Source organism: Apodemus sylvaticus, chromosome 9 (assembly GCF_947179515.1).
Source record: "Apodemus sylvaticus chromosome 9, mApoSyl1.1, whole genome shotgun sequence".
NCBI lineage: Eukaryota > Metazoa > Chordata > Mammalia > Rodentia > Muridae > Apodemus > Apodemus sylvaticus.
The window spans coordinates 72,878,891-72,890,197 of NC_067480.1; the positions used below are offsets into that span (position 1 = coordinate 72,878,891).

General features: G+C 52.2%; 1 protein-coding gene across 1 annotated transcript; it reads right to left on the reverse strand.

Moving 5' to 3' along the window:
- Positions 1–85: 85 nt before the first annotated feature.
- Tubb4a (tubulin beta 4A class IVa) lies at positions 86–7,307 on the reverse strand. Its single transcript, XM_052191976.1, has 4 exons — positions 7,116–7,307; positions 6,046–6,154; positions 5,823–5,933; positions 86–1,789 (listed from the first exon to the last, which is right to left on the reverse strand). Exons 1-4 carry the CDS (start codon positions 7,170–7,172, stop codon positions 732–734), a joined length of 1,335 nt encoding a protein of 444 aa, XP_052047936.1. The 5' UTR covers positions 7,173–7,307; the 3' UTR covers positions 86–731.
- Positions 7,308–11,307: the final 4,000 nt, after the last annotated feature.

Consider the following 11,307-nt stretch of genomic DNA (forward strand, 5'->3'; position numbering starts at 1 on the left):
GATCTTCAGTGGCCCTCTTCCACTGTAGGCCCCTCCACTCCTTAGCTGCACTCAGAGAAGAAACTAAATCAAACAGAAAGCCACATCAAAGCAATGACTCATTTATTGATGGAGGGTCAGCAGGGGATAGCAGGGTGGGGTACGTGGTAGGGAGGGGCTCCTCGCCCAGGCAGCAGGCCTCTTTCTCTTCCTTCAGCACTTCTCTGGTCGGAACACACTAAGGCACAAGGGCAGGAACACACGGGACCTTTGGGAGCCAGAATGAAGGTGCTGCTGGGTCGGGAGTGGGGAGCTGTGAGGTCAGAGGTCAGGCAAGGTGAGAGGGCTTAGGGGCTGGGGACCATGTTAAGTCAAGATCTAGAGAAATATCTGAGCGTGTCAGAGGTGGAGAAGGGTTCAGGGGTGCTAGGGAGGGGACAGGGGGTAAAAGAAAGGATTTTCAAGATGTAAGGAGGTGGTGTGTGTGTGTGTGTGTGTGTGTGTATGTGTGTGTAGGGACACTCGTGGGAGCTAGGAGAGCCCTTCCCTGGCAGGTTGGAGACACAGTGGGTTTAGGAGTTAGAGGTGAAGCGAATAGAAGCAGCCTAGGCTTGACCGTCATGGTGACCGTCATGGTGAAGGTGCTCAGGGGATCCGAGGGAATGAGGCAACCAGGTGCGGACGTGCGGTGCTTAGGGGCAGAGCGTTGCTGGTGTGCCCCAGGGGCAGAGCGATGGCAGAGGGCAGGAGACTTAAGCCACCTCCTCTTCGGCCTCCTCTTCAAACTCGCCCTCTTCAGCCGTGGCATCCTGGTACTGCTGGTACTCGGACACCAGGTCGTTCATATTGCTCTCAGCTTCCGTAAACTCCATCTCGTCCATGCCTTCGCCCGTGTACCAGTGCAGGAAGGCCTTGCGCCTGAACATGGCGGTGAACTGCTCGGAGATGCGCTTGAACAGCTCCTGGATGGCGGTGCTGTTGCCGATGAAGGTGGCCGCCATCTTCAGGCCCCGGGGTGGGATGTCACAGACGGCCGTCTTGACGTTGTTGGGGATCCACTCGACGAAGTAGCTACTGTTCTTGCTCTGCACACTTAGCATCTGCTCGTCCACCTCCTTCATGGACATCCGTCCCCGGAAGACAGCAGCCACGGTCAGGTAGCGGCCGTGTCTCGGGTCACACGCAGCCATCATGTTCTTAGCATCGAACATCTGTTGGGTCAGCTCAGGAACGGTGAGGGCCCGGTACTGCTGGCTGCCCCTGCTGGTCAAGGGTGCGAATCCCGGCATGAAGAAGTGGAGACGGGGGAACGGCACCATGTTCACAGCCAGCTTGCGCAGGTCTGCGTTGAGCTGGCCCGGGAAGCGCAGGCAGGTGGTCACCCCACTCATGGTGGCCGACACCAGGTGGTTGAGGTCTCCATAGGTGGGCGTGGTCAGCTTGAGCGTGCGGAAGCAGATGTCGTACAAGGCCTCGTTGTCGATGCAGTAGGTCTCATCGGTGTTCTCCACCAGCTGATGCACAGACAGCGTGGCGTTGTAGGGCTCCACCACTGTGTCAGACACCTTGGGGGACGGCACCACACTGAAGGTATTCATAATCCTGTCTGGGAACTCCTCTCGGATCTTGCTGATGAGCAGGGTCCCCATGCCTGAGCCGGTGCCACCCCCGAGCGAGTGGGTGAGCTGGAAGCCCTGGAGACAGTCGCAGCTTTCTGCCTCTTTGCGCACCACGTCGAGGACTGCATCCACTAACTCTGCGCCCTCAGTGTAGTGACCCTTGGCCCAGTTGTTGCCTGCTCCGGATTGGCCTGGGGAGGGGACAGGGTTGAATTCACAGGCATGAGTGAGGGGTGGACTCTCCGACCCGTCCATGGGCACTGCACCCTAGACTAGAAGATGGTTTAGAGTACCTGGCTAGGCTCCGTGGAAGAGCCTTGCCGAGCACACATGAGGCCTAGAGTTCCAACCTCGCCACAACGGAAACCGGTGTATTGGCCTCACTCCCGTTGCAGTACTCAGGAGGTAGCAGCTGGAGGACCAGGCATTTAGCGACAGTTACATAATGAGTTGGAAGTCAGCCTGTGCTATGTGATATTCAGTAATTAATAGATAACAATGAAAAGACTGGAAAAATAATGTTAGCACAATTGTTATTTTACTGATTTACTTTTTTTTTTTTTTTTTTTTTTTTTTTTTTTTTTTTTTTCCGAGACAGGGTTTCTCTGTATAGCCCTGGCTGTCCTGGAATTCACTCTGTAGACCAGGCTGGCCTAGAACTCAGAAATCCCCCTGCCTCTGCTCTGCCTCCCAAGTGCTAGGATTAAAGGCATGTACCACCACCGCCCGGCTTTAATTTACTTTTGGGGACTGTGGTGGTTAGTTTTATTTTATTTTATTCATTTGTTATTTTAATAACTTTGTTTGAGCTGGATGTGGTAGTGTGTACCTGTAAACTCAGCACTGGGGCGGCAGAGCACAAGGCCAGCCTGTTTACACAGTGAGACTTTTAAAAGCCACCCACCCCAAAAAAGCTCTCTTTTTATGTGTGTGTTCATGCAGATAAGTGTATGTGTCCCTACAGACAGAAGAGGATATTAGAGTCTCCATGGATACAGGAGGTGTCTGGGAGCCACCTGACATGGGTCCTGGGACTCGAATTCAGGTCCTTTGGAAGAGCAGCAGCGCTAACCACTGCGCTCTCCCTCCAGCCCTCTAGTGGTTTGTCTTAGGTGGAGTTTCTTTCTTTCTTTACACGGGTTCCCACTGTGCAGCCCCGGCTGCTCATAAGCTTCTGGCTTCGTGCCTGCGAAGTGTGAGAATGACAGGAATAGACTACCATGCTGGGCTCCAGGCTATCCGTTTATTGAGCACAGGTTCTCACGTACCCCAGGCTGGCCTCTAACCCATGTGTAGCTCCTGTTCCTCTTGTTCCACTGAGCACTGAGATGCTGACAGACACGAGGAAACCCAGTGTCTGTGGTGCTGGACACGGGACCCAGGCAAGCGCCCACCCTGCCCTGCCCCCTCCTTCCTGCATGTCTTCCTCTCACACCCTCTGCCCCAGCCACACAAGCGTCTGGCTGCTCCTCCTTCATCAGCCTCCAGAGTTATTTTTTAGCCAAGACATAAAATCATACACATTTGTGGGGGGCTACAGTGTATTATGATCCAGGTCTATACTATACAATGTTTAAATTAGGATAAAGATACCAACTAACCCAAACATACATCAATGTTTTGTTTATCTTAAAAACTTTTCCCTCAGCTGCATGGGATCCTGTAAATTATTATTGTCTGCAGTAATGTCATTCTGTAACAGCACAACTATTACCATATTACTGACAATAATCACTTAATATAGTAATAGGGTCAAATAATAATCAACTATTAAAATGTGATTAATTGCCGGGAGGGGGTGGCGCACGCCTGTAATCCCAGCACTTGGGAGGCAGAGGCAGGTAGATTTCTGAGTTCATGGCCAGCCTGGTCTACAGAGTGAGTTCCAGGACAGCCAGGGCTATACAGAGAAACCCTGTCTTAAAAAAACAAACAAACAAACAACAACAACAACAAAACAAAAAAAGTGATTAATTCTATAGTTCTCTTTCAATTTTTATTTTATTTATATATTTTTGGGTGTAAGCCTTTTTTTTGTCTGTGTGTCTGTGCCCTCAGAGGTGTCACGTGCTCTGGAGATGATGGTTGAAGCACACCGGGATCCTGGGAACCAAACAGGGTCCCCTGCTAGACTGGAAGTGCTTTCAACTGCTACACCATCTCTCCAGCCCCGATTATTGTGTGATATAATGATTAAAGTTAATAGTAAGTGTTTCAATTTTGCCACTTCTTCATCCAGAAGCTAGAAGGCTATTACAAAAAACGCTAAGTAAAATCAAACCTCATCTAAGCTTTGAAAATCTTCCGCCTCCTCCCTTGGTCCCTTGACTAGGGTCTGTCTCTCCCCCCAGCGGCCAGAGGGTGCCAGTGACCTCAGTCAGGTCCCTAAGGCTCCTCTTTCACCTCCTATGTGGGTTCCTGCTGGTCCTGCAGCCCATCAAGGCAGCCTCCGGTGGCCCTGATCCCTCCCACCTGGCCCTCCATGTTTCCTCATTCCCTCTTCTATAGTCATTCATTCGGGCCTCCAGGCTGGCTGCTTCTCCACCACACAGGGCTGTGTCCTGCTCTGGGACCTTTGCACAGGCCAGTCTGTCTGCCTGGAATTCCTTCTCCACCGGTATTCACGGCCCCTCCCTCACCTCCAGCAGACCTCTGCTCCATTTCACCTGTGTGTGTTTGTGTGTGTGTGTGTGTGTACATCCATGTGTGCATGCCTGTGTCTACACGTGTTCAGAGGCCAGAGGACAATGTCTGGTGTCTCACCACCTTGTCTGTTTGTCTATTTACTTTGAGACATGGTCTCTTGCTCAACCAGACCTCAACACTTGGCCTGACAGTGAGCTCGAGGGATTTTCTTGTTGTCACTCTCCCCAGGGCTATGGCTACAGACACAAATCCTGGTGCCTGTTTAAATGGGTGCTGGAATTTGAACTCGCATCTTTATGCCTGCATACTGAACACTTCAGTCATCTCCCAAACCACTTTTTATTTTTTCCTATCTTTCCTTTCTGCCTATCTTCCTTAACTCCTCAGACTCTCAGTCTGTCTCAGACACCCGCTCTGTGTACACGCTCTGGCCCACCTCACTTCTCTGTGTCTTCCTTTCTACAGTCATTTCCAGAGACCTTGTATTCACTGTGCCTACTCAGTCACACATTGTCTTCCACTAATTTTGTATCCACCAGAAAGGGAAACTCACTTGCCCAAGGCCACTTGCTCGGGCTGTAGCAGAGAACAAAACAGTTGCCTGCTTGCTCCCTCCCCCTCTGACTCCCTGCCATCCCCATGGAGCTGATATCTAAAGGAGGGAGCTGGAGACAGACTGATAAACACCAACCCTGTGGTCATGGACCGACTCCTCTGAGCTCACATCTCTTCTAGAAAGTAGAGTGGTGTCTACAAAAAACCTGCTCACATTCCTTCTAAGCACATTATCTCCAGAGGGCTGGGGCAGAGTGCTCCTCTGGGGCTGGGCTCAGGGGGCAGAGTGCTCCTCTTGGGTTGGGCTCAGGGGGCAGAGTGCTCCTCCGAGGCTGGGCTCAGGGGGCAGAGTGCTCCTCTGGGGCTGGGCTCAGGGGGCAGAGTGCTCCTCTGGGGCTGGGCTCAGGGGGCAGAGTGCTCCACTGGGGCTGGGCTCAGGGGGCAGAGTGCTCCTCCGAGGCTGGGCTCAGGGGGCAGAGTGCTCCTCTGGGGCTGGGCTCAGGGGGCAGAGTGCTCCACTGGGGCTGGGCTCAGGGGGCAGAGTGCTCCACTGGGGCTGGGCTCAGGGGGTAGAGTGCTCCTCTTGGGTTGGGCTCAGGGGGCTGAGTGCTCCTCTGGGGCTGGCCTTCATGGGTAGAGTGCTCCTCTGATATGCACAAAGCCCTAGGCTCCACCCCTAGTCCCACAGAAAGCCATGGGCCATCTCAGAACTGGGAAGGTAGGTGCAAGAACATCAGGAATTAAAGGTTATCTTAAGTTATATAAATTAGTTTAAGGGTAACCTCACCTATATAGAGTTGGAGATTACCCCAGGCTAGAGATACCCCATTTAAACACAGAACCTATTTTTTTAAGAAGCCCCTCAGCTGTGTCTGAGGTCTCCCCAGGGTTCTCTTGGTGTGCCTAATCAAACCCCTGACTGCCCTGTCAAGGTAGGTTCTTTGGTGCTAGTTACAGAACATTCTTTAAGCATTTAGAAACAAAAACAAACGTGTCCTGTGCCCACACTGGAGAGGGACTTACCAAACACAAAGTTGTCCGGCCGGAAGATCTGACCGAAAGGGCCAGAGCGGACAGAATCCATGGTGCCAGGCTCCAGGTCAACCAGCACGGCTCTGGGAACATAATTTCCACCTGTGGGGATGGCAGATGGAGGGCGGCTGAGCTGAGTGCCAGGCCCAGCGGGCTCCAAGGCACATCCTGTCCCCCAACTCCCACGCCCGTGCCATCCCACCAGCTGCCCTACCTGTGGCCTCGTTGTAGTAGACATTGATTCTCTCCAGCTGGAGGTCACTGTCCCCGTGATAGGTCCCAGTGGGGTCGATGCCATGCTCATCACTGATAACTTCCCAGAACTGGGGGGGGGGGGAGGGGGCGTGGAGCAAAGTGAATAGATTTTCCTTTTGTTGTTATTGTTTTAAAACATTTTATGTGTGTGTGCATTCACACTGCGTGCTTGTGTTCTCAAGCTTGGCCGTAAGCCCGGGAGGAACCATGTCGCCTGCCCTATTGTTTGTCTGATGACGAGACATGTATGTATGTATGTATGTGTCTGTATTATTTTTTAGGCACTGTCTCCAAAAGCTCAGGCTAGCCTGAATTTTACCAGATAGCTTAGGCTGATATTGAACTCTTGATCCTCCTGCCTCAATGCAGCCTAGTGGCTAGGCTGACAGGCGTATACCACAGCACCTGTGCAAGGGCTCAACCTATTGAACTATATAGCCCCCCTCCTTATTTTTTTTTTTTTTTTTTACACAGGGTTTCACGTAGCCCAGGCTGGCCTCCACCGTACTGTGCATGGGAGGCTATTTTTGGGCTCATGCCTCTACCCACCAAATGCTCAGGTGTCAGACAGTGGGTCACAGTGCTGTGGGAAGGGCTGAGGGATGCTGTGTCTAGGACACTCTTAAAGCCACTTCTCCAGTTGCTGACTGACTGCCTGTGAGGTAACTGGGAACTCAGAGCCTCGGCAAAGCATGAGCCAGCAAGAAGGGAGAAGTTGGGGGTAGGGAGAGGCTTGGCCCCACCAGAGCCACTTGGTGCCAGTCCATCCCGGCAGCAGCCCTGGGAGGAGGGGCTGTGCCTCTTTGTGCCAGGCAGCTGAGGGTGACAGTGGGCCCAGCTGTGAGGCCAGCTGTGGCCAAGAGGCACAAGGCCAGGCCCTGCCCCCATCAGCCTCTTTGTTCCCAGTCTGGCTCTGCCCTGGTTCCCCTCCTCCACTTGGGATGCAAAATTCCTGGGTGAGCCTTGGGAGAGCCAAGGACCCCTCTCTGAGCCCCTGTGCATTCCCTCTCCCTACCCAGCCCAGCGCACCTTGGCCCCGATCTGGTTGCCGCATTGACCGGCTTGCAGGTGCACGATTTCCCGCATGGTGGTGGCGCTGCTGGTGGCGGCTGATGGACGGGAGACCAGACCGGTCGCTGTGGCTCTGGCTCTGGACGAGATGGCCGCGGAGCTCTGTCTCTGCGCCCCCGGGCGTCTCTATATTAGCGAAGCCGTACTCGCGTCACCGCCGGGTCACCCGCGTGCTCCGCCCCCTGGGCCCGCCTAGGATGCTTGCAGTGAAGGATGGAGTTAGGGAGGAGGATGGAGGGAGGGGCCTCGGAAGTGTAGGAATCTCCCCCGTCAAGCACTTTCTCTGAGACCTCAGGGTCCCGGTGTATCCCCCACTCTAGTTTTCCCGCAGGCTCCTCTCCACTCGGGATTCATAGAGACTGGATGGAAAGACACCGCGGAGTCTTGTAAACACCACCTAGGACAACGTCCTTCATCTCAGCCCCAGCCCCTGCCTCAATTTTTCTGTCAGCTTCCCCCTTCTTCACTTCTTTGAGACGCCCTGATTCCTTAGAACCTTTGTATAGGTGGGGAAGGGCGCTGGCTCTGAGCTCCAGGATCTCCACAGTGGAGTTTGGTTTCAAGGCGGCAGGTGTTGGGCATTGGTGAGCTTAGCCCAACACCCCCAGCTGAGCTGTTTGCACAGGTTTCCTGAGAGCGCAACGTCCTGCGGCTCAGCTTGATTCCTGTTTTCCCGCCCAGTGTGGCAGGGACTTCCCAGGTGCCTGACCTATGGCTATGATTGTTTTTTCCTGTTGTTTTTCCTGGCCTCTAGTATATATATTGCTGGTCCCTCAGTAAAGCTTTGGCATTCTTCTTACTGAATGACCCGAGTCTGTGTCTTCTGTCAATCCCCCCGCCCAGGCTGATACTTGGAACCCAGGCAGCGCGGGGCCGCTGTCAGGCAGGTGCGTGTGTGGATACCGCTGGGTCCTGGAAGTCTCTTCTGGAACCCTTCGACTGGTTTCCTTCTATGCGCTGAGGAGGGCTGGAAGGCTCTTGTTGGCTGGGACTTAGGATTTTTGCAAGACCCCCATGAGGGGTGGGTCTAACTAACAGAGGAAACTAATAGAGGGCTAAGACCCATAATTGGACTCCACAAACAGCAGAGAGCTTTCCCTGCGTCTTTGCTTTGATATTGATATTTATTTCTTTAATTACAGGATTTCCTATGTAGCTATTTTTCCCCTTTATTGCTCTATTGCCCAGGCTGGCCTTGAACAAATGATTTTCCTGCCATCATCCTCTGGAATGCTGGGATTACAAGAGATCTACAACATACCTGGCCTGAAAGTGACATCTGAAACGTGCTTGTATGTTCATGAGTTTGTCTGAGCATGTGTGCAAATTAGAGGGTGTCTATGCATGTTGGTCTTTATGGTCCATAATGTTCCAGTCATGGACTTCTTGTGCCGGATTCCACGGTTTCTTCTGCTTTTCCCAGCATCCCCTGGGATTATAGGTGTTCCTTGCTTTGAGAGATTTCCCCTCAGGACTGCATACTGTAGCCCAAGCTGACCTTAAACTCCTGATCTTTCTGCCTCTACCTCCTGGGTGTGCACTGCCATGTCCTGGTTTATACAGAGTTGAGCATGGGACTCAGGGACTCAGGCATGTTTGGGAAGGGCATTAGCCATTGAACTCCAGCTCACAAATGCAGCTGCAGCAGTTTCCCTCATTGTAGACCCAATTGTGTTGTTGCCAACTGGCCAAAGACTGACGCTTCTCACTCCCTCCTTCCTTCCCTCCTTCCCTCCCTCCTTCCTTTATTGGATTGTTTTCTTCCAGATCCACCCCCTCCCAACTTCAAGTCTTCCTGTTTTGGTTTTATTTTGTTTATTTTTATGTGTTTTGCCCGCATGCCTGTCTCTGGACTGCACATACATGTTGTATCAACAGAGGCTAGAGAGGACTAGATAGATACCCTGGGACTGGAGTTACAGACACTTGTGGGCTGCCACGTGGGAGCCCGAGTCCTTTGGCAGCCAGTGCTCTCAATCACTTAACCATCTCTTCAGGCAACCCCCAGATTTTAAAATTAGTTTGACTGGTAATGCCTCACCCCACCACTCCTATCAATGTCCCCTCTTCACAGCTCTTTCCTTTCCTTTCCTTTTCCTTTCTTTCTTTTTTTCTTTCTTTCTTTCTTTCTTTTTTTTTTTTTTTTGTGGTTTTTCGAGACAGGGTTTCTCTGGGTAGCTCTAACTGTCCTGGAACTCACTTTGTAGACCAGGCTGGCCTTGAACTCAGAAATCCTCCTGCCTCGCCTCCCAAGTGCTGGGACAGGCATGCGCCACCACTGCCCAGCACAGCTTTTTGTCTTGCAGCCCACTGTCTGTGTGGTCCTGGGTGGCCATTGGATCCTGGTGCACCATCAATGGGTATAACGCTGTAGACATTGGTTACCACTCTTCCAGAAGTCATTAGAAACCAATAATTTAGCAAGGAGAGATGTGGCCCCACAAACTCCTCCCCAACCCATGATTGATTGCTGATAGAATCAGTCTTATGCAGGCTGCAGAAGCCTCTGTGTGATTGTGACTGCAATGTCTGGGTTGTGCCTACCCAGAAGATGCCACTGTGGCCCTGCTAAACACCAGTCCTCTTTTCCCATGCTCCCAGATCCTTAGCGGGCGGGGCATTAACATACTGTTTAGGGCTGAGCACTCCTCATACTCAGCACCTTAAGATAAGTAGAACTTGCCTATGGGTAAATTTATAAACATAAACTTTTAGAAGTCAATCAACTTAGAAGAACAATTATAAGCCTCCTCCTCCCGCGGGGCCTATGACCTCCCCAGCTGTGAGTTTCGCCCCCTCTCCCCCCCCCCCCCCACAGGGTTTCTCTGTGTAGCCCTGGCTGTCCTGGAGCTCACTCTGTAGGCCAGGCTGGCCTTGAACTCAAAAATCCACCTGCGTCTGCCTCCCAAGTGCTGGGATTAAAGGCGTGCGCCACCACCGCCGGCTCAGCTGTGGGTTTTTAAACAGCTTGGAATTAAATTCTCAAAACATGAAGTAGAATCATCAGTGAGGGGCTTGGGGTGTGATTAGGCGGGCGTGGAGCCCGCATAGAATTCCTCAGTGAGGGGGCCAGGGGCGTGGTCGGAGTGCCCCTGCCTAGAGTGCCTAGAGTCCCTTAATTCTATCTCCAGTACTACATTAAAAAGGGTATTTATCTTAAATCCAATGGCCACATCCTTTTCTAAGCGCTTCATGGATATCTGCTTAGGTTTTAATGCAAACAGTGATTGGAGATGCGGGCTCCTGCCAGTTTTGGAGATAGGAAATGGAGGCCCAAGGAGTGTGGAGCGCCTCGCTACAATGTGGAGACATTGTTGCTGCTGGAAATAGGTCATGAACCGGAACATCCCAGACCCTGGCTCTCATCGCTTGCCGGACTCCTGCTACTTTGTTGCTTGGTATTAGACAAAACAAGTTGGTGCCCAAAGGTCTTGCCTTTCAAGAATACAGTGTTGCTAGGGTCCAAAGCCATCAGGTAACCTGCAGCCAGGGCATCTGCCTGTGCATATCCGCCCCCACCCCCACGTGCTGGGTGTTGGCTGTGTGAGTGCAGTTGACTCTGCTCTGGGATCTAGCTTGTCTTTCTTTGTAAGGGGCGGGATCTGTGTGGTAAGTGGTGGCTGCATCAATCTTCCCCACAACCAACTCAGTCTCTCCCCAGAACTTTCTGCCAGTTCCTCATCCTGATGGTTAGGTCTTGTTTTTCTGTGTCCTGGTGCTACCCAGTCTAGTGAGTGACCCTGGCTTGGCTTGAGTCCTCTGCAGCTGTGGGGATGGGAGATGGAGGATTCTGGAAATGACTATTTTGTGTGGGTGTGGGGCCGAGATACTAAGTCCAGTCCAAGCCCTGCCTGTCACTGTGGATTGTGTGTGTGTGTGGGGGGGGATGTGTGGGGGTGTTAGCCAGGATCACTCCACTCTTATCAAACGGTGACAATCCCTGACGTTTGGTTTCCCATCTCCAGTGACTTGCTGTTCTAGATCCTTGCCCTTTCCACCCTGAGCTGATTCAGACATCTGGAAGGCAGCTCCATCGCACGTACCATGGGCTGCTCCCCAGTCTTGTGACTTAGAACCTCCCCCTTCAACTTCTTTTTTGACAGATATAACTTTATTTTTTATTAATTTATTTATGTACTTTACATTCCTA